This window comes from Protopterus annectens, chromosome 7.part0 (assembly GCF_019279795.1).
Source record: "Protopterus annectens isolate FY-2018-M chromosome 7.part0, PAN1.0, whole genome shotgun sequence".
NCBI classification, from domain to species: domain Eukaryota; kingdom Metazoa; phylum Chordata; order Ceratodontiformes; family Protopteridae; genus Protopterus; species Protopterus annectens.
In genome coordinates, this window is record NC_056739.1 from 1,201,665,266 (window position 1) to 1,201,689,131 (window position 23,866).

The 23,866-nt window shown below is 42.1% G+C and overlaps 1 protein-coding gene across 4 annotated transcripts in view; it reads right to left on the reverse strand.

Moving 5' to 3' along the window:
• The window catches only part of AP3B2 (adaptor related protein complex 3 subunit beta 2), a 905,004-nt gene that overhangs the window by 526,786 nt on the left and 354,352 nt on the right, over positions 1 to 23,866 (reverse strand). For all 4 annotated transcript variants that reach the window (XM_044077817.1, XM_044077816.1, XM_044077814.1 and 1 more), the window contains exon 4: positions 10,809 to 10,904. In XM_044077817.1, coding sequence (XP_043933752.1) covers positions 10,809 to 10,904 — 96 coding nt within the window. The remainder of the gene's footprint in view (positions 1 to 10,808; positions 10,905 to 23,866) is intronic.

Consider the following 23,866-nt stretch of genomic DNA (forward strand, 5'->3'; position numbering starts at 1 on the left):
GCAGAGATTGCCTCTGAGTAGGCGATATGTGACAGAGTATAGCTGGAGTTTTTTTAGATGGTCAGCATAGGGCAGCTGCTTTAGGCATGTGATTCTTTTAGTGAGGTATTTCTGTGGCCTTTCCAGTACATTCCAAATGGGACATTGTACTGTACAATGGGTCTAATGAGGGATGAGTACACTGGGACAATGACCTCCTTTTTTCTGGATGAAAAGCCCTTAGTGATGAGGTGTGCCACATAAAAGGATTTCCTGACTGTTGTGGCTATGTGGTTATTGAAGGTGAGACCATTGTCCACCTGTGTCCCTAAGTTCCTTATCACACTTTCGGTGTTTAGTGTACTGCCACTTATGTGGTAATTCATTGGTACATGTTTTTTCCCAAAGGGGATAACTATACATTTCTTGGCACTGAGCTTGAGCCCATGGCTCTGGCACCAAGCATCTGTTTCTGTAAGGCCCTTTTGTAGAATATCCATATCATCTGGGGATTCAGTAATGTTTCCCAGTTTGCAGTCATCTGTGAACTTTGTTAGCCAGAGTCCCTTTGTGCTGGCCTGTACTTCAGAGAAGTAGATGCCAAACAAGAGTGGTCCCAGGACTGAACCCGAGGTACTCCGCTTGTCACTTGTCTGGAGCTGGAGTTTGAGTTGGCTACTTTTACAGTGTGGGTTCTGTCAGTAATCCAGTTGGCAACCCATCAAGTGACGTAGGGATTAATGTCCAGCTTAGTAAGTTTATCTATGATTCCAGAGTGGGGGATGGTGTCGAAGGCCTTGGCGTGGTCCAGATAGGCTGTGTGGACTGCCTTACCCTCATCCACGGCTCTGGAGACTGATCGAAAAAGCCAATCAGGTTGAGGAGACAAGATTGGCCCTTTACGAAACCAAACTGGGTGGAGTCCAGTGTTTGAAGGTTGACAGTGTCTTTGTTTATACATTCTATGATAATGCGTTCCATAGCTTTGCAGATCAGGCTTGTCAGACTGATGGGACAATAGTTTCCGGGATCCAAATTGGATCTCCCCTTGTGGAGTGGGATAACTGTAGCTGTGCGCCACTCATTTGGCACGAAGCCTGAGGTGAGGCTATGATTAAACATGACACTTAGGTGAGGCACCAGTTCATTTTGTAGTTCATGTAGTACACAGCCCGGGATGTCGTCCGGTCTCATGGATGCTGTATTCTTAGCTTTGGAGAGTGCATTTTTTACCTGCGTGGCTGTGAGTACCAGAATTTGGCAATCTTTTGGTATTGAGATAGGCCCTTTAGGGGGTGAGGGGGGGGGTGACGTTGGCACTGAATCGATCTGCCAGGATATTGGCAATATCCTTGGGATTAGTATATTTAATGCCATTCTGTTGTAGCTCAGAGCAGATCTGAGCATTGCCATTTAGATTCTTGACATAACTATAGAATGCCTTGTGCTTGTCCTTATTTTTTATTATTTAGTGACTTCAGTCCTCAGTGTTTTGCCAGAAAACCACAACTTTTGTGAGGAACAGACCAAAAATATGATGTGAAAATTTGAACAGTTGAGAGGTATCTGAGGAACAGACCAAAAATATGAGGAAAAAATCTGGACAGTTGAGAGGTATGATTAAGCTGCAACTCAATCAGAATACAGGTAATAGCAAAATTTGGTAAATTTTTGCAGAGGGCAAGTCCTCTGCACCTCTGATGTGGGGAGTTGTGCCCCCACACCCCAGCTACATACACATATCATCTCCAAGCTCATTGCAACATGGGGTAAAGGGAAGTGTCTCAGATAAAGCAGTCTTGCACATAGCATGTAGGAAATAAAATCTCAGTTTATGCTCTAAAGAATGTCAAATGAACATGCAGATAACGACTATTTTGTCTCTCTGCTACCTGCTAGTTATCAACACTTGCATGACCCAACCATTCTATTTGTTTATCTTTGGATGACAGCTAGTCATGCAAGGGAATTATTCAGGCAGCCATCAGGGTTTTCTTGTACAGTGCTATGCTCCACCCCCACTGCAGCCTGACTATCGTATCCACAGTACTAATGAATGACATGCAAATGCTTCTTGCATGTACACATCTGTGCCACAGCATGAAGGACCACCTGCTGGATACAAACATGGCCATTGTCCTTCATACTGCCTGCTGTGACTCCTAAGAACTGCACTCTCCCCCTCTCCCAGGATATGCAAGCTGAGCAATGGTCACTCATTCTCAGCTTCCCTAGGTGACTCCCCGAGTAGCTGGGGTGCTAATCAGTTCTGAGGACCATAGATTACAGTCAGACCTTTATCCTTTTGTGCAGTATTGTAGATTAAAACTGGTACTTAGTTTAGCTCGGCAGGATTAACAGTACTACTAAGTGCTCGTTACAAAATTGCACATTCAACACATTGGGACCATTCCCTGCTTCAGACCGGTATATTTCTGTGTTATGGTAGCAGAAGGAAAGTTACCTATTATATTATTTCTACAGTGGATTCACATTGTTAGCATAACCCACCTCAGTAAAACATTTGTGGGGTATTCCATTGTAGTGTGCATTCAGTAGGGGTAAGGACAGATCCTACACTTGATAATGGAATTACATTCCAAGCCTCATGCTCAAAATTAGAGATGTGTTTAATGTTTGTTTTAGTACTGATTCTGTGGGAGTGGTTGGATGTGTGTATTTCCCAGTATGAACTCTGTTTCATCTGACAGAAAGATCAGACTGACTCATTTGCCATCAGGGGAGTGCCACAGCATGCTTAAAGAGAGCAGGAGAAGGAATGCTTAGTAAATGCCATCTCTTACAAAAGTACATATAAAAAATATACTTCTCAATTTTAACTCTTTACATGTGCCCAGATTTTGTAATAACTTGGTCTTGCAAATTTTCAGATGGTAAATAACAGATGTGCATTCTGTTTAGTGTCCAAAAACTATTAACAATTCATTTTTTGCTTTATTTTTAAGAAATGAGGCCTGTTTCCCTACTAAAGTATATTATTTGTCTGTTATTATGTTTAATACTGTATTTAACTGTAATGTTCTGGGTTAATGGAGGTTTTAGTGTGTTCCACTTCCTGAAAGACTGGAAAGGTTCTTGGTACACTAGTCTTTTTATGTATTTTTAGATAAGTCAAATGCATGCACCTCATTTGGCCTGGTAACATGTGATTATGGCATCTCAGATGGAGCAAACAAAAGGAGTAGCCTAGAATGTATCTGTGTTGGACAGTACTTAACAGACCCTCACTGAATATCTGAATATAACAATGACATAACGGTAAACAGTCTGTGTCTCCAAAAACATGCAATAGTAGTGGGAGATCCAGAAGAAGCGAAAGGTAAAAACTGTAAAGGACAACTCCTTGGCATGTGTGAGGATCAAAACAGTAGCACATATTTTGCACAACAATTAAAATAAGAAGGCCTTTAGGCACATGAAATTAGTTTACAATGATTCTCAGCTTTTGCTTCCATTAAAGTTTGATATACACATAGTTCCGGAATGCTGGCTTTTTTGTTGTTGGTACTTTGTGGTTTTGTGCATAAGAACATTGCTGGGTACCTGCATTTTCTGTTTCCAAGATGAATATGAATATAGTAGCTCTTTGGAAAGGGGTGTAGCTGCCAAGAAACAAGCGAGAATGATATCCAGTGCACTGGCTACTCCTAAGACCACCTCACAAGTAAAGAGACAGATGATGGCAAACAAGCTTACATTGTTACTTTGGAAAGCTATGCCACCTGGGTAAACTGGTCTCAGTCTGATGGCCTAGTGATCACAACTTAGACATGGAAAGTAATGACTACATGGACTATCAAAAGCTATAAAAAAACACTGTTAGCTAGGGATAGTACGTCTTCTGAAACAAAAGCAATGAAATTTAATAACTGGGCATTTAACTCAAATAAGACTAAAAATGTCTTAAACATATGCCTAAGGATTCGTTAAGAGCTCCAGAGGTAAAAAAAAGGCCCTGTATACTCAATGTGTTTTAATACCTGGAGTAAGGAAAGACCTCATTATTAACTAATATGCATTTCTGTGAATCACAGGGCAGATCAACACTTCTGGCAGTAGTTACCTGTGGCGTCCGCATCATGTAAGCACAAGCATCCCTCCTTCCTCAGTCATTCTCCCAAACACAACAGCACATAGTAAAACTCCACACAGGCACAAACACCACATGTCCTATACCTGCCCCTATAGTCAGAATGTCCACAATGTCTCCGTTCCTCCTGCTCCCAAACATGACAGCACATAGTAAAACTCCACACAGGCACAAACACCACATGTCCTATACCTGCCCCTATAGTCAGAATGTCCACAATGTCTCCGTTCCTCCTGCTCCCAAACATGACAGCACATTGTAAAACTCCACACAGGCACAAACATCACATGTCCTATACCTGCCCCTATAGTCAGAATGTCCACAATGTCTCCGTTCCTCCTGCTCCCAAACATGACAGCACATTGTAAAACTCCACACAGGCACAAACATCACATTTCCTATACCTGCCCCTATAGTCAGAATGTCCACAATGTCTCCGTTCCTCATGCTCCCAAACACAACATCACATAGTAAAACTCCACACAGGCACAAACACCACATGTCCTATACCTGCCCCTATAGTCAGAATGTCCACAATGTTTCTGTTCCTCCTGTCCAACTAATTAATGGATGATGACAGTCAGTTCTTAATGACAGACATTTGAGTTTCACACTTCATATCCTTCAGTAAATGCAAGTTAGGGCACAAGCTGTGTACTAGGTGGAGAGGTATGTTTAACATTTCCTGTCCCTCCCCCTCATTTGGCATAACTTGCTGCAGGTATTGCATAATGTCTGAGATCCTCAACATATTATATAAAAGAAAAAAAAAGCCTGCTATACTAATTTATCAGTTAGCACAGTTGCTTACTGCATCAATATCCCTTGTCAAGGGCGTATGGTTCAAATCCCTTTTCTTGCTATTCCTACATTTTTTCCTTTTAACTATGCTTTTTAACAAAAAACCCAGTGTCTGTGTGTGGTACACAGGACCAATGTCCTCTGTTGTAGGTGGGAGGTTTCAGAGTTTGAGGTGTGCTTAGTGCACTTAAAGGCAGTCTACAGTGTTGGCCAAATTAATAGAAATCTGTGTTTTTATTGTTGTTTCTCCATATAACTCAATATGACTATAGGAAATGACAAACAATATAATTCATGTTATTTGAGATGATGTCTAATATTTTGCCCTTATCAAGGATTTAACTCGTTGAGACATAGAACGAACAAGTTCACGGCAATGTTCAATCATAGAAGCATTAAACGCCCAAGCTGAAATGAGTTCTTTAGTCAGTAGCTGCTTGCTTGTTATTGTCTTTTTCTTCATCTCTGACCTCAGATTAGTCCACAAGTTCTCTACTGGATTCATATCTGGGCTGTTACTTGGCCATGGTAACACTTCAGTACCATAGAGCTCAAGGACACTTGGCACTTGTCAACTTTTGTGACATGGGCCACCATCATGCATGAACTTAAAGTCCCCTGTCCCAGTAAATCCCTTCTTTTTTGCCTAGTCACACAGCTGATGGAGCAGACATTGCAGTAGTACAGTTATGTACTGTTCCTGCTTCATCTTTCCCTGAACAATGTAGAGCTGACCTGTTCCGAGGACGCTCATAATGCTCCACACCATCACTTGAGTGGGGTGCTCGATGCACAGAACGATACAGAGTGCCTCATCTGCTCTCAAGATTGTTGTCTGACATATTGTACTTGCTGATCTGAACACTGTATTATGCTCTCGTCACTGAAAACAACTCATTCACAATCTTCTTCTGACCAGTTTTGACACCCCTTCGCCTACTGCAGTCTTTTTGCCTTCATTTGGTTGGACAATTTCTGTTTCTTCAGAGGTATGTCTGCAAACTTGAAGCACAGCATTCAGAAGTCTCCGTCGAACAGTTCTGGAAATCATTGTAATACCGTGTTGTTCCAGCATCCCCTGCAGCTATCTACTGGATGCCTTGTGATTCTTATGGCATTCTCTGATCAGGTAAAAATCATCTTGTGGAAAAGTGGACATTCTGCGACCACATCTGCCACAACGTCTGGGCGACAACCCTTCATCAGTATTCAGTTTCTTCCAAATTCTGCTGAGAGACAGCTGAGTAACTCCGACCTGCTTGGTGATTTCTGAACCAAGAGCACCTTATTTGAGTAGAATCTCAACTTTTGCATGCTTTTGTGTTGTTAAGTTAGCCAATTTACCCATTTTTAAGACTATGGAGCCACGTCATTATGACATTATTTCTCTTTAAGTAGGTAAGTAACATGTAGTAATTTTGTGCTAAACAGCTTTTTTTTAAAGAATTCAAAAATTGAAATTATTTTGTGAATTTCTGCAAAAGCCAGAATGAAAATCACTAAAGAAACTAAGAAATTTCCATTATTTGTCGAAATTTCTATTAATTTGGACAACTATGTACTGTTTCTTGGTGTCTAGTAGTTGAGATGGACAGAACCACAAGTAAATAGCAAAAGTAAAATGACAGGCATTTTAGCAGTTGATAAATTCAAAAGGGCATTTTTCAAGTAATTTACATAAATGGTCTTTTCAGCATGACCCTATGAATACTGACAAACTTCACTGCATTTCTTTCAAGAAAACATTACTAAGCTTCCTCCACCAAAGAACCGGATCTTCAACAGTACCCTTTCTGCAAACCCACTTATGCCACTACACAGATTGCTGCAGTACCTATTAGTTTACTTCCATACTAACAATTATAAATCAGTACAGACACTGCTTTACAATATTTCTGCCCACTACAACACACATTTTATGTTATTCACTAAAAGTTGTTAAAGACAGGAAATCATCTGTTAAGTAAACCTATTACTTTCATAACTAACCTATCACTGATCAATCAAATGGTGCCCTTCAGTTTAAACATGCTCTCATACTGACCAACAATCTTTGTGCTGTAGGGGATTGTCATCCTATTGCCAACCTACTCCAATTACCAAAACAGTAGAAAAAATACTTCATGACCAGATCCTTGAACGCATTGAAAAATGACATATTTTATCACAAGACAGATGTCTTTCATTCAGATTACAGTACACGTACTGCTATTTACAAGCTTACAATGTTATATATTGCAGTACAGAGAATGTTTGGATGATGGGGACAGTTTCCCTAGATCCTTAAATAGCATTTGAAACTGTTGAAATAACATTCTCTTATAACAAACTCCCAGTTACTAACTTCTCTAATGACTCTGCTGTGTGGCTTAAATATTAACACTCCAATATATCCTTTACAATATATGGTACTCAAGATAATTCAGGGATGGGTTTCATCTGTACAAGAGTAACCCAGGGGTCAGTCATTGGCCCACTGTTCTTTTCAAGTTTTTTAATTAATAATTTCCTCTGGGATCTGCCTAGTACTAATTAAATACTTCATGCAGACAACCTACTACTATATGACTCAGGTACATGCTCTATTAATATTTCTTCTTCTCTTCAGAATCATTTTAACTTAGCCTGGAGCTGGCTAACATCAATCTAACTTACAGTCAGTATCCAAGACTGCAATTATGCTCATTGGAACAGAAAATAAATACGTACCTTTCACTGTCAATTACCAGATAACAAAGATACCTGGCAATTACCCTTGAGCACAGCCTCAGTTTTCCATTGGACACAAGACTCAAGCTAATAAGATACTTGACCAATTAAAGGTTGCTTACAAGGTCTCTAATTTCTTTACTACTGAACCAAAGGCATCCATACCTATCAATGTTCTGAGAATGAAACATGGGCTTCCTTTGCTAGCTTTAGAGTCTCCAAATTGCTGCCTTGCTCCAAACCACTAAAATTAGATTCTTTGTTTCATAACTTTGGCCATCTCATGTAAACATCAGAGCTGTATCCTGCTCATCTAGTGTCTAGTGCTTTTTCTCAATCTGGTGCCCCTCGACTATAACTTGGGACCGACTATAAGTTGGGAAGCAAGCCAGGTCCCATTTTTGTACTCATCAACTCCAAACCAAGTAGCAAAAAGTGTCTTCTGCTTTTAAAATTGAGGCAAGCTGCTTGACACATTTGTAGCAACTGGCTTGCTGCAACCTATTCCACGCAGGAGGCACTGAAGCACTTCAGTCCTGCAATAATCACCACAAAAGAAGTATAGCATTACTTGTGAATACTGATACAGATCTACCAGTTGACTGACATCTGCTGCTCAGACCCTCTAATACCTCAAACTAGCTATGCCTCTCTTGAACTTCATTGTATTACAATAACAAACACCAAATGGCTTCCTAGATCAGCAAAGACAACTCTCCTGCTAAACACTTTCATCTTTAAAATCCTAAACAATTGGTACTGCCTCCCCCTAAATAACTTACTCCACACTAGGGAAGCTTATGCCTCCCTATGCAGCAATCCTACTAATCTGTTAACCCACCCACTATTTAAACTCACAGTTAAAGTACTTTCAATAAAATCGTCCCATATAGCTGGAATAATATTCCATGCAAAATTTGACAACTCACTGAACTAATGGCCTTCAAGAAAATTACGAAAGCCCATCTCATCAAGGAAAACAAATGCATAGTTTAGGATTTATAGGTAGACTATTAACAATCTACATACCATGATACCATCTCAAGCACATTAAAATGACTTGCCACTCTTTTACTAACAAAGTATTTATTGACATTCTACAGACTGGCCCACTTATTTTTCTCTATACTGCTTTCTCTTTGTGGAGCTTTTCTCCCCGGGCCTCCAGTGAAAATGGGCTCTTTTCAGCCAAGTGGACTTTCCTGATCACTAAACTGTAATAAATAAATAAATAAAATAAATATTTTCAAGCTCCCCCAGTTTTACTAACAAGTATTTTGTCTCAATTCAGAGTGGTTTCCCATGACATTTTCCACATTTTAGCTTTCTTGCTATGATGTTTACTTTTATTTATTTATTTCATTAATTAATTTATCATTTCTTTACCAGGAAAGTCCGACTTGGAACGAACCAATTTTCAATGAAGGCCCGGGAAGAAATCCTCCAGACGCATGTCTTTGTAATGTGGGAGGAAACTGGAGCACCAGGAGGAAACCCACACGAATACAGGGATGACATGCAGACTGCACAGAAGGCACCCCAGCTGAGAATCAAACTGGAGAACCTCTTGCTGTCAGGTGACAATGCAAACTGCGGCACCACTGCGCCACGTTATCTTATTCATTTCTCTATTTTTTTCTGATTCGGTTTATTTTTCTTTTGCATATACCAACTCTTCTCCTCTACCCATGTACTAGAGTCTTACTGTGGTTCCTGTTCATTACATTATAACTGCTCATGCAATCAACCCTATACATGCCTTAATTGGAGAGATGAAATTCTAGACTACATTCAGGGTTTTCCCACAAGAATCTGTCCTAGTTTAGGGTGTGTTTTTCAGAACTTCTTTTTTCATCTGAGGTGTTGTACAATCTGTATGCATATGACTTGAAATTGGGTAAACTCATTACATGTGTTACAGATAGGGAATGTACGCAAAAGAACTTGACTAAATTGACCACTGGGCAGAGAAGAATAATATGCTGATAAATACAACAAATATTAGGCATATGAGATTTGGGAGAGCTAAACTGAAAAGTAAATATATAGTACAGCACACAGTGATCAAAACTGTATATTCATTTAAGGACCAGGGTATATGGGTAGATCCAGCTTTGAACTTTTCTGATCATATCAACAAAACTGGTCAATGATAGTTATAGAACTTATAGGTTATACAAAAAGATGTATAAAGTCTAGGAAATCGGAAATGATGAAGTCATTGTTTGTTAGTTACATTAGAACTAAACTTGCGTATGGAATAACACTATGCTAACATTGTAAGAAAATAAGCATGATTACATTGGAAAGAGTACAGCAGAACTATACCAAGGGAATCCATGAATGTGAAATTTAAGTTATGAATGAATAAAACATCTGAACTTGTGCAGTGTTTCATAAAGACATTTAAGAGGAGACCTTATACACTATATAGGGCATTTAGAAACATCTACATCTGGGAATGTTTGGGGTTATCAAAAATTAGCAGAGAATCATCAGACAACCTACTGCAGAAGATTATATAGGAATGAGACTTGCACTAATTAGTTCTCTGAAAGAGTAGCTGATGCATGGACTAGACTACCAAATTACATTAAAGCAAGTACTACTTTAGATATTTTAGGAAAAAAGTGGACATATTATGGGAGTAACTGTTTTGGTATATAGGCAGGCTAGAAGAGCATTACTGCCCGTAAATAAAATATTTGTATGTATATATTATATCTTGGTAATCCATTGCATTTAGGCACTGCTTATTCTATCCCATGGTAATATGCAGATAAGTTATCTGCCATGATATGAGGAGACTGATAACACTAGTCTTGTAATATGCCATCCACTGCAAAACTCCTCTCACAGGGATATAACTATTACATTTTTCCAAACACAGCCTGATAGTATCAAACTAAGGACTAGATGTGTCTGTTCCATTCCATACATCTAACAGCAGTATTACTGACAAATCTGCTTTTAGGCCATCTTACAGACTAAGTTTTTTTGTTTGCTTGTTTGTTTTTTATCAAATGTTTTTGCCCCACCTTTTTGAAGCATGCAATCATACATACGTTGTAATTTATACTTTAAAAGGAAATCAGTGTAATGTATTACGGAATACTTAATCAAACACCAAGAAGTCTTTTTCCAGCACACAGGCTGCATAACTGTGTACTTTTATATTACCAATATATTAGCTAATGAAATGTCTGACCTTTAATCCTCTTTGGAATGTTGAGATTGAGAGCAGGGCCAGGTCTTGCTGTTCTTCTGCATATCGAACCAAATACACATATACCAGCTTTTTCACCTGTCAGAGAAAATTAAAAAAAAATGTAGCAATCAATGAATAGCAGTCTTAAAATACAATGCTAAAATTAAATGAAGCTGATTGCAGATACAATATACTTTTTCATATGTATTCAGATTAAGTGTTTGTTGGCATTGTGGTGGTTTTACTGCTCAAGTACTATACTGAGCATATAGTGTTCAAAACAGGTCCTTGGCTAATTTTCAAATTTTAAAAAGAATTTGATAGGCACAGCTCATCAAAGGGTAATGCTACCATAAGCTATAAATAAGCCTGTCCAAAGTGACTAGTTAAGTTAATTTAAATCATGTATCAATAAGCCATCTACTAAAGTAACTGCCGAATACCACCTTGAGGTGATTTAAGTTCAAAACTACGTGACATTGCCTTTCAGAGTAGTCACCTGTTTTTAAAGGTGGTTTGGTTATCAGAGTTCATTACTGGGCATGTTGATGTGGCTAAGTGGAACATTTATTGGTCAACACAGAGCCAATTCAGTTACTTACATAAATATATATATTTGTGTGTGTGTGTGTGTGTGTGTGTGTGTGTGTGTGTGTGTGTGTGTGTGTGTGTGTGTGTGTGTGTGTGTGTGTGTGCGTGTGTGTGTGTGTGTGTGTGTGTGTGTGTGTGTGTGTGTGTGTGTGTGTGTGTGCGTATTCTAGACACCTTGATGATTTTTCTGCTGAAATACTGACCTGAATTAATGTTGGTTCCGGGCTAGTTGATACTGTGCCAGGGTGACTTACTACCTTCTTGAAGACAAACTAATTGGCCATGTTCACCAAAAGATGAACTTTATGGTCTGTTTAAAACTCTTAATTGTCAAGTATATCAGGCTGGTAAAAGTGTATCTATAAAGGTGTGCAGAGGAACAAAACTTGCTTGTATGGTGCATGTGTTCCAGGGCATGCAAAAGATTGGCACAATATAACTCAATCCTTCTTTTACAGTAGTAAACAATAAAATAAGAGAAACATAATTCCATCTTTATTTTATTTATTTTATTTTACATTTGTTGACTGGGCTGGCCTAGCTGGAGACGTGTCCATTTTCAGTAGAGGCCTGGGGAGAAAAGCTCCAATACATGATACAGAGTAGATACAATGTTACAAAAGATCAGTTATTGCAGATAGTAAAGAACTATAGATATTACAAAAAGAAAATTATTTATTTATTTTTTTAATGTGGTACAAAACAAAATATTCACAGTGATTTTGTGAGAAGGTACAATATACATATATACAAATATGTAGTATGCAGTAATAATGTTTACTGAAACAAAAGAAAGTTACAAAAGGGTGTGGGTGAGGTATAGTGAGGTATAGTGAATAGTAGAAGCTTTAGTCGGGGTTAGTAGAAGAGCATAGCCAATGATTATTGAGATAAAGTTTTAGACTCTTTTTAAAAAGTGAGAGAGAAGTCAGAGATGTGATTTCAGAGGGTAGTTTATTCCATAGTTTACCGACAGAGTTAGAAAACAAGGAGTCACCTGCTGAGTTGTTGGGTTTAGTAGTATTGATCAACAGTTTGTTTGAGGAGCGTAGGTTTTTGAGATTGTTATAAGGTGTAATGAGGCTAGAGAGTATTGGGGTATTGTTAGGTTGATACAGGGTCTTGTGGGCTATTGTGAGCTGGTGAAATTAAAGGAGGTTATGAAATTCAAGCCATTTTAATTGTTTAAGATTTGAACAGTGATGGGTTCTGAAAGGAGAGCCTGTAGCAAATCTAGCAATAGTATTATAGGATGTTGCTAGTTTATTGAGGTTGTTTTTAGAGAGATTGGTATATATTGGGGAGGCGTAAAGCAGAGTGGATATTAGGTGAGTTCTGGCTATAATGGTCCTAGCTCCTGGTGTAAGATAAGGTTTAATTCTGCAGAGGGATCCCAATTTTTGGTTAACTAATTTTATTGTGGTGTTTATGTGAGTATCAAAGTTTAGATTGTTGTCTATTATTCCTAACAGCTTAGTGGTAGGGTCAGGAGAGACGAGAGTACCATTGTGAGAAGTGAGAGTGAAATGGAAAGAGGTGGACTTTCAGGTTGGTGCGAAGAGTAAGAGTTTAGTTTTTTTGGGGTTTAGAAGGAGGCAGCGGTGTGAGAACCATTGTTCTACAGTGGTGAATGCTTTTTGCGTAAGAGTCTGGAGTTCAGTTTGAGAAGTGGCTGTGCAGATTATGGTGGAGTCATCTGCATATTGAATGCAGGTGGAGTATGGAATAGCTGTTTGCAGGTCATTAATGAAGATGGAAAATAGGAGTGGGTCTAATATGGAGCCCTGTGTTACACCGAGGGAAATAGGCAGGTGGTTAGATAGTTTGTTTAGCCAGAGTACAGTCTGCTGACGGTTTTCAAGGTAAGATGTAAACCAGTTCATAGATATGTGATCAAGAGAAAGGGACTTTAGTGTATGAAGGAGTAGTTGGTGATTAACCATGTCAAAAGCTTTGGATAGGTCTATGAAGACTGCAGATGAAAGAGAGTTTTTGTTGCGGTTGTTGTTGATACTATTAGTGAATGATAGCAGGGCAGTAGTGGTACTATGGAAAGGTCTGAAGCCATGTTGACAGTTAGCAAGTAGTTTGTACCGGAGTAGGTGGTTAAGTAGTTGTTTATGGATGCATTTTTCCATAATTTTTGCAATAGGGGATAGTAAAGCCATGGGCCAAAAGTTAGAAAAGTCATTGGAGTTCCCCACTTTATGAAGTGGGATGATATGTGAAATTTTCCAGATATAAGGGACAATTCCTTCGTTTATGGATCTATTTATCAGAATGGAAATGGGATAGGCAATGGATTTAGCTCCTTTTTGCAAGAATTCTGATGGGAGTTTGTCAGCGGAGGGGGTGGTAGGTTTTAGCTTATGGAGAAGGGAGGAAATGTAGGAAGTAGACACTGGTTGTAGGTGAAATAGAGGGGGTGGATTTGTAGAGGAAGTGGGCAGGTTAGATGTATCAGGAGAGAGGTGATTAGCTAGTGTTTGGATGGTCTCTGTGAAGAAAGAATTAAAGGCATTAGCTGTTTGTGTGGGGTTCTAAGAGTTTGAGCCTTGTGGGTTGGGTGTGATTGATTGGTCTGGGTAAAGAAGATTGTTAATACTACTCCAAAATTTTCTTGGTTCTTTGAGAGAAGTTTGTTGTAGTTGGAGATAATAATTCTTTTTGTCAAGCAGGATGGCTTTTTTTGTACTGTTTCTATGTTCTCTAAAGGTTTGGCGGTCTATCAGATTTTTTGTTCTACGCCATTTTGGCCAGGATCTATTACGAAGTAGGATTCTTTGTTTAGTATTGTTAGTAAGCCAAGGGGCTGGTTTAGCTTTGATTCTAATAGAGCGTGTTAGTGCGTGGTGGTCAAGGATAGCTAAGAATGTGGAATTAAAGTATTCCACTTCTTCATTTATAGGGAGAGTTTTTAATGGTGTCCAATTACATTGTTTCAGTTCTGTTTGGAAGAGTTCTGGGTTAAATTGCTTTTTTGAGCGTATTGTTCTGATAGTATTACTGAATTTTATGTTGGTTTTGTGTCTGATAATATACATGCATGAATGGTCACTTAGGTCATCTGGAAGGGTTCCTGTTACATAGGTATGGTGAGGGGTATTAGTAAGTATCCAATCCAAGGTACTATCTTTGTTGTTGAGTTTATTGGTTCCGGTAGGGAAGTTTATAAGTTGTGAGAAGCCACATAGGTTAACATGGGTGGTGGGGTTAGTATTTGTACAGGAGTTCCAATCTATATTAAAGTCCACAAGGACTATGGTTTCTTGTGGGACGTTGATAGAAAGCCAGTTTAGGATACGTTCGAGAGTATTACTATTATTTCCTGGGGGAACATAAGCACAGATGATATTTATAGCTTTACAGGTGTTGACCTGGAGTTTAGAGATAATAACCTCTGCAGTAGTGTCCAAAGGAATGCTAAGATTTACTGTGCTAACTTGTAGCTCTGTCTTGTAGAGGATTGCTACCCCTCCTCCCTTTTTGGAAGTACGGTCGAGTCTTATCATATTGTAACCTGGTGGGGTGATTTCATTGTCTTTAATGGTTGGTTTTAGCCATGTTTCTGATAGACATAGGATGGCAAATGGGTGAGCCTGAAGGAGGCCATGAACTTGAGCAATTTTGTTGCAGCTACTGCGTATATTGAGATGTGCTATAGTGAGTGAGTTAGCAGGTTTGGTAGGTGATGGGGTCTTAGTTGTGTCTTGGTTGTTTACTGCAGTGGTAAGGGGATAGTTGGGGCCTGGGTTGGGATGAATGTCCCCATCTAATAGTGAGTGGGGGAGTATTAAAGGTCTTGGCTGTTGTGGTTTACAGTAAAGGTTAGAGACTTTTCTAGTTTTTAGGTTAGTGTACTTAATGTGCACTAGTTTCTGATATTTAGCTAGTAGGTAGCTGGGTTTGAGAATGAGGTTTAGGAAGTATTGGGAGAAAGGTAATGTAAGGGACGAGGTGTGTTTAGATAGTAGGGCAATGTTGTAGTCGAGGGGATATTCATAGGAGGTAAGAGATATGTGGTGGCTAGAGGAGGAAAGAGAAAGACCCAGATTAATAAATGTAATTTGTGGGGAATGATTAAGATAGACATTTTAAAGTAAAATAAGGTATTATAAGCACTTAAGAGTTGCAGTGGTAGGTTGGATATTAGAGCAAGGAGGGATGAGGGATAGGTATATGTGGGTGGGTACTGATAAAAAGGGGGGTTGGGGGTGTTAATGATGTGAGCTGTATGATAGGAGTAGACCTAGAGGGGTGTGTCCTATAGGAGAATAAATGTAGGAGCAGTGGGGGCGGGTGGAATTTGGGGGCAGGGTAGGGGAGCGGAGTGAGCTTGAAGGGTGAACGGAGCGGGTAGAGACAAGAGAGTAGTCTGTCAAGGAAGACAATCAGTGACGTTAGAGGAATTCAGCAGGAAAATCTGGTAAGTCTGGGAGTTGGAGTCGGAGAGTGTGGAAGAAAGTCTAGACGCTAGTAAGAAGAGATTCAGGCTATTAGAGGTAGGGCAGGAGATTAAGGATACCTTAGGACAAGGAGAGATGGTAATGAAGTAGTAGAAAAACTGGGGACAGAGTACTAAGGTACGAATAGCAAAGGGTAAGAAGTTAGTATACAGAAGCCTAAAGAGAGCGGCCACCTAGTGGCCAGACACTTAATTGCAAGAGATAGGTCTACAGGAGTTAGCAGGCTAAGTGAGAATTGGGATGGACCAGATAGTAATATAGAAGATATAAGTTGGAAGTAGGGGTTATTTAAAGAGATAAGTGGGGGTGGGCTTGGCTGCTGGCTATCTTGACTGGGAAGCTTGACTAACCTAGCAGACGTTACTATGTTTGTATAGTTGCATATTACTCTTAGTTGTATCCATACACACTTTCGCTGCCTTATATCAGGGAAAATGTCTCTCAGGGAGCCAGTAGCTAATTCTTTAGTTTTTGATTAATTTCTGTAGCGTCCAGCAGGGTAAATTCAGATGTCTGGTGTAAGGGCAAAACAGGAACACAAGTCTGGTAATATAGGGAAAGAAAAGAAAGATAGTGAGGCAGACAGTAAATACAACTAGAAAGCAGGTAGATATAATTCTTAGATAAGGTAGCATTAGATGTTACAGTAAAACAAATCCTCTGTTAGAGTAGCAAACTTCAGATATGCTCTAAATTACTCAAACACATACAGATGACTATGATAAAAAGGAGTTTGAACTGCAATTAAACAAGAATCCAAATATAAAACAAACAAAAAAGGTACATAGCATATGTAGTAATAAAATAAAATACAGCAGTTAATCAGTAGACAAACATTTGACATTTTCCATTGCAGCATAACTTAGCATATGGCACGAAACCTAGAGTACCAGAGTACAATTGACAGTTTTTTTTTATAAGAAACATCTTTATTAAATTATCACTTATGACATGGGCAATCATACATTTATAAAATGAAAAAAATATATATATTGACATGTTGTCAGTTGCAGACGTTATACATCACTTATAATCTATTCGGTTACTGCTAATCAAACATTATAAAGTTCATTCAGTTCCTGCCTTCCCTTAAACTTCATTCCTCCTCCAAAATATTATTCTGCATGTATTGTTTCCACAATTCCCATTTTTTCAATGTAATTTGCTCCTACCCTTTTCTAAAGATCCCACTTCTGGTTGTTTTATCTCTGTTACTATATTCACTACTTCTAGTACAGTTGGTGTAGACTCTAATTTCCATTTTCCAATGACTGATTTTTCTGGCAGCCACCAGAATTAAACTCAGCATGGCCTGTGTAGACAATTCTGATTTTGTATCATAGGTAAAAAAAAGAGGTTATGTACTCACCATAACATTCCATCTGAGTAGGTAACTTCATTTGTCAGCAACCTGTGTGTATCGGATCTGAGCCGGCAGCTTTCCAAGCTAAAAGATCAGAGCTCTCAGCTCCTCCCCTTACCCATAATACCCTGCTACCTCCCTCCAGTCCTCAGATCGAGTTTGCTAAATATCAGCCAACACTAACACAAACACAAATCTGAATCTCCTAACCTGATATCTGCGAAGAGTGGATCACTTAATCATCCACGGAATGAACTACAGGTTAGGGGGAAGGAGGGGGGTCGGTTGCTGACAAATTAAGTTACCTACTTAGATGGAACGTTATGGCGAGTACATAACTTCTTTATCTGAAGTAGTTAACTTCATTTGATCAGCAACCTGTGGGACAGAGTCCCCAGCTACCAAAAACTTGGGAGGTCCTCAAGGAAGAATATTCCGGAGCACTGCAGAGCCAAAGGCTGCCCTACCTCTGGATATCAGATCTAATTTATAATGAGAAATAAAGGTATGAGAGGAAGCCCAAGTAGCGGCCGAACAAATGTCATCCAAGGGTACCCTTGACTAAAAAGTGGCAGAAGTAGCCACAGAATGGGTAGAATGAGCACAAATCCCTATGGGCTCAGGCCAACCAGAAATTTTGTATGTGAGTAAAATGCATTGGGATATCCACCTAGCTAGGGTCACCTTCGTTACAGATTTGCCCAGAGATGGCTTAGCAAAGGAGACAAAGAGCTTCTCCGACTTACACGAGGCAGCAGTTCTGTGCAAATAAAAGTGCAATTGTCTATGCACATCTAATGAATGTAGTCTGTACTCTCCTTTGTTCTGGTAGTTAGGAAAGAAAACAGGTAGATTAATGAATTGGTTGATGTTAGCCTCGGAAGCCACTTTGGGTAAAAAGGAGGGATTAGTCCTGAGGGATACTCTGTCCTTATGGAAGACAAGATATGGAGGTTTAGTACAAAGAGCCTGAAGCTCCGACACCCTTCTAGCTGAGTTAACAGTAATCAAGAAGGCAGTTTTCCAAGACAAATACTTTAAGTCAACCGAAGCTGCAGGCTCAAAGGGGGGGGGGCAGTAAAAGCCTGGAGGACTAAGGTTAGATCCCATGGGGGAACCGCATTCTTGACTGGAGGTCTTAAAAGGAAGGTACCCTTCAAGAAGGTCTTGCAGATCTTAAAGGAAGCTAAAGGACCAAGGTTGTCTCCTATGTGAAAGTGGGAGATGGCTGTCATTTGAACCTTCACTGTTGACGAACTGACCCCCTGATGAAAGATGTGGGATAAGAACTCAAGTACTGTTGGAATAGGAGCCGTAAAGGGGTCCAGATTCCTTTGCCTGGCTCAGATACAAAAACATTTCCATTTACTGTTGTAAACTTTCCTGGTAGAAGGTTTATGTGCCGCCACCAGGATGGATTTCACTGTGGACGAGATGCCGGGAGTCCTAGCCACTAATGGAACTGGATCAACCAATCGGAAAGCTTGAGGTCATCCAGGTTCGGAGTTTTCAATCCCGAAGGATGAGAAATCAGATCCAGAATGGGATCTAAGTTCCAAGGAGGAGCCATGAGGTGAGACAGTAGGTATGGGAACCAGGTTTGATGAGGCCAGAATGGGGCTATGAGGATAACTTTGCTCCCCAACCGCTGAGCTTTCTGCAAGAATTTTGTCATTAACAGAAGAGGAGGATAAGCATAAAGAAGACCGGATGGCCAAGCATGAACTAGAGCTTCTCTGGGGGTCTCCCCCAGAGGGGGGATTAGGGAGAAAAACCCGCTGCACTTTGCATTCGAAGGTGTTGCGAACAGATTGCAGCAAGGTTGACCCCATTTGAGGAAGATCTGTTTTGCAACTAAGGGGTTCAGAGACCACTCGTAAGTTGAGAGGATAGTCTGACTCAGCTTGTCCGCTAGAATGTTGGACCGACCCAGAATGTGCATTGCTAGCAGAAAACGGTTGGTGGAAATCGTCCACTCCCAAACTCTCATGGCCTCTTGGCAAAGGGGGTAAGACCTGGTTACCCCCTATTTGTTGATGTACCAGACGACTGACATGTTGTCCGTCTGAATTGCAATAGTCCCTAGAGGAAGGAGGGCATGGAGAGCTTGCAACGCTAGAAGCACCACCCTCATCTCCAGAAGACTGATATGCAGAACAGTCTCTGTTGGAGTCCATGTGCCTTGGACGGTTCTGCCCATGCAATGCCCCCCCCCACCCTAGGCGAGAAGCGTCCGTGGTCACCGTGGCTTGGGGTAGAGGCATCAAAAAGGGCCATCCCTCCTGAAGCTCTCGGGAATGAAGCCACCAAAGTAGAGATTCCCTGCAAACCCTGCTGAGGGGAATCGGGGAGCACAATGGATGTCGAAGGATGGACCACTGGACCTGTAAAGTCCATTGAAGAACCCTCATATTCAGGCAGGCTAGGGGCGAAAGGTTGATAGCCACCACCATAGACCCTAGAGCCCTCAGGACTAAATCCGCTGGTGGGACCGGAGACTGAAGAAGGGCTAAGACATGGAGAGTTAGATTGCGGAGTCTGTCCGATGTCAGGAAGGCCTTGGACTGCAGCATGTCTATTCTGGCCCCTATGAAGTCCAGGAACTGAGCAGGTTGAAGGGATGATTTTTTGTAATTTATGGTGATCCCCAACTGATGGGCCAGATGCATGAAATAATCCTTGGCCCAGCATACTAGATGCCTGGTGGGAGCAGTGAGGAGCCAGTCGTCCAGGTAAGGAAAGACCTGTATTCCCTGAAGCCTCAGGTGGGCCACTACAACTGCCATGACCTTGGTGAACACCCTGGGGGCTGTGGTGAGGCTGAAAGGGAGGACCCTGAAATGATAATGACTGGCCCCTAACAGAAAGCGGAGAAACCTCCTGGATTGCCTGTTCATTAGAATGTGATATTACGCATCCTTGAGGTGTATGGAGCACATCCAGTCGTTCTCCTGTAGGAGAGGGAGAATAGACTGAATGATGACCATCCAGAATTTTTCCTTGGCAATGGATAGGTTCAATGCAGACAGGTCGAGAATTGTTCTTAAGTCCCCCGTCTTTTTTGGCACCAAAAAGAACCTGGAGTAAATGCCTAATCTGGACTTGTCTGGGGGGATGCACTGGATGGCTGTTTTTCTTAGCAACTCTTTTATCTCCAAAGCTGCAGCCTCCCTCTGATTGGGTGGGACATCAGGGAGGCATCCCAACTGAGGGGGAGGATTCACGAAGGGAATAGAATAACCTCTGGATATTATTCGGAGCACCCAGCGATTTATCGTAATGGACTCCCAATGTGCTAGGTGTTCTGAAAAAGCCCCCCGACTGCCTCCAGAGAAGAGAGTTGGGCAACCCTTCAGGGTTGCTGTGAGGGTCTATCGGAAAAGGGTTCCCTCAACCTGAAATTCTTCGGCCCCTTTCTGCCTCTGGGCCAGCATTCACCTTGTCCTCCCCTGCCTCTGAAGGACGAAGGGTCCGGAGCGAAACGGGATTGTTGAGATTTCCGGAACCACATCTTCTTTTGTCCTCTCTGGTTCCTGGAAAAGGACCTTTGAGGAGCCGAGAAGCAGATTCCGATGGCAGACAACGTCTTCCCATCTTTCTCGCTCTGGAGAAGTGTATCGCAGACGGTCTTACCAAACAGCATAGAACCATCAAAGGGAGCGTTCGAGAAGGATGCCTTGAAGGGTTCCACAAAATCGCAAAGACGGAGCCAGGCATGACGTCATAAGGTGATGCCTGATCCACTGGTTTTAGCAGCCCCCTCCGTGGCATGGGAGAGAAGTCGCATAGAAGTGTTGGATATCAACTTTAGAGTGGCCATTCGTGTCGAGAAGATTCATTTGTCCTCGGCCGACATAGACTCTGGGGGTGACCCAGCATACTCTTTGATTAGGTCTCGCTGAAGCCGAATCATGTGTGCCAAGTAGTTCAGCGCCCTTACAGAGAAGGTGGCTGAAGCGAACATCTGCTTTCCAATGCGGTCCATCGTCCGAGACTCCTTCTCTGGAGGATGTACCGAGGAACTTTCCTGCGCTAGTTCCTTCTTGGTGGCAGCCACCACCACCATGGCATCTACTGGGGAACCTTTGCTCCACGCTGTCCTGTCTGTGGGGGGGGGGGCTAAGGATTTTATCTGGTCTCCTGGGTATCGGCTCTACAGTGTCTGGCTCCTTCCATGCCCTGGTAGTTATAAGGTCTACCAGGGGGTCGGCTGGAGGGGACACCCAAGAGGTAGATGGGCCTGCGTCAAACACCTCCAGAAACACAGACTCATCCGAGGAAGGTTTTTGGGCTGACCACCCCCCTCTAATGTGCAGCATCTCCATGATGTCTCCAAAGGAGACGTCCTCAGGGGGTGACCTGGGGGAACCTTCCCCTTCCTCCAAGTCAGTGTCTTCTGTGAGGGACTCAGGGGAGTCCAAGTTCCTCCTTTTACACTTTCGTTTGTGAGGGACCTCCTCGGGGGGGCTGTCTGAGGAGGGCTCACCAACCAGATCCTGTTCCTCTAGGGGAACCATCTGGGATGTAGATGCAGGCTGTCACTGGGGCCAGATGATGGAAGACAGGCCCGTCTGCGAGGGAATGGCGGGTGGATCCATAGCATGAGCCTGGGTCCTTGAATCCCTCGAAAGGACCCTCTCCATGACGTTGAAGGCCGAGGGTGAACTATTCTCACTGGGATCCGAGAGCAGCCCCCTTGGATCCGATGTGCTGATCGGCGCCGGAGTCAATGCGATTGGATCCGAAAGGGCAGTTCGCTCCAACCACGTCGGAACAGAAGACACACTAACCCTTCCAGATCCGAAGCTTAGCTCAGGGCCCTGAGAGCTCGGATCCGAAAAGGGACCTGACAAACTCGAGGGTACAGTCGGCGTCGAAGTAGCGATTACTATTGGCGCCGACACCCCGGCTCCGACATTACCCGGATCCGATGGCTCTGAAACCCGATAGTGGATCAGAGAAGGAGCAATGGGGCAAAGAAGGGGGCCGAGCTCCCCCCCGGACGGGGGGGGGGGGGGAGGCAAGAACACTCCCATCTGCATCTGGGCCTGGAGGAAGCAACGCATCATCCAGTGCATGTCCGCGTCTGAAAGGCTCCTAGTGGATCTGGAAGAAGCTGCCAAGGCTGGCCGGGAAGGCCACCTCGATGACCTCGAAGGTGACCAGGTCTCCTCCTCTGGCTCCGGAGAAAATCGTGGAGAGTGAAGCTGAGAGGGGAAGACCCAGAGGCCTTCAGGGGAGAGCAGAGCTGCTTAGCCGGTGGGGCCGAGGGGGCAGAATCGGCCCACCGCTTGTGGCTCCTATGCCTCTCCCTGTCACGCTTCTTGTCCCTTCTATCTTTTTTCCTGGAGTCCCTCTCTCCCTGGACCACAGCTGGAGTTTGAGTCCCGGCCAGGGGAGCAGGAACAGCAGGTGGAACAGCCGCAGCCGCGGCTGGTGTCACACAGGGCGAGGAGGACGAAGCAGAATCCGTGGGCAAAAGGCCTGCCAGGAGTAGAATGGCCATCCTGTCCTTCAAAGCCTGGGGGTTAAAAGTCGCACAAATTTTGCAGCCTGATGAAAGATGTGCCATCCCCAGACACATACACACTGAGTGTGGCCATCGGCTGGGGACAGCTTATGGCCAAACTCAGAGCATTTAGAAAATACGGCCTTAGGGCCTTCAGCCATTTCAGCCACACACACAGATAAGGGGAAGGGGGAACTATAACTAACAAACTACTAACAGAAAAATTTTTACTAGGTATACTAGGATCAAGAAGGAACACACACACACACACAAACACACACACACACACACACACACACACACACACACACACACACACACACACACACATAGTTTTTGAAGAAACTGGATAGTAAAACTAGAGAATAAAACCCTCTAAATCTACTCACAAACCACCAAGAGCTCATCACTCATGCTTCAAGAAGCCGCGGCAAATGAGATATGAGGACTGGAAGGAGGTAGCAGGGTATTATGGGTAAGGGGAAGGAGCTAAGAGCTCGGATCTCTAGCTTGGAATGCTGCCGGCACAGATCCAGGTCGGATCAGATACCCACAGGTTGCTGATCAAATGAAGTTAACTACTTCAGATCAATCATTTCCTTGGTTACACCAATTTGCTCACCCAGTATTTCTGACAGAGTAGTTTGCAGGGAATTTTTAGTCTGCCAACTCACTACACTCCCAAATATATGTTCCCAATTATCTCTTTCTTTTTCATCACAACTCCAACATTTGCAATCTACCTCAGGAAAAATTCTCTGAAGTCTGCTTGGGGTATAAAAATACATGTGAAAACACTTCCAAGCAAAGATCCTAAAACTTCTAGACTTTATTGCATATTTGGGAGTTATATATACATATATATATATATGTGTGTGTGTTGTTTCTTTGTGAATTGCTTATCCAATCTCTCTTCCCATTCCTTTCTAACGCCCAATGATTAATTCTTATTGTTATCATCCAATCTTTTATATACTGCTAATTATCCCTTTTTAACAGCAGCTTCTGTTCTAGATTCTACTAAAAACTCTACCAGTGCTCGTCTTTTGCTTAGGATCCCACTGTTTCTTTCTCTTTGCCTATACTCTGCTATCAGTCCTTGATAGGGAAACGCGATCTCTAGCCTGCA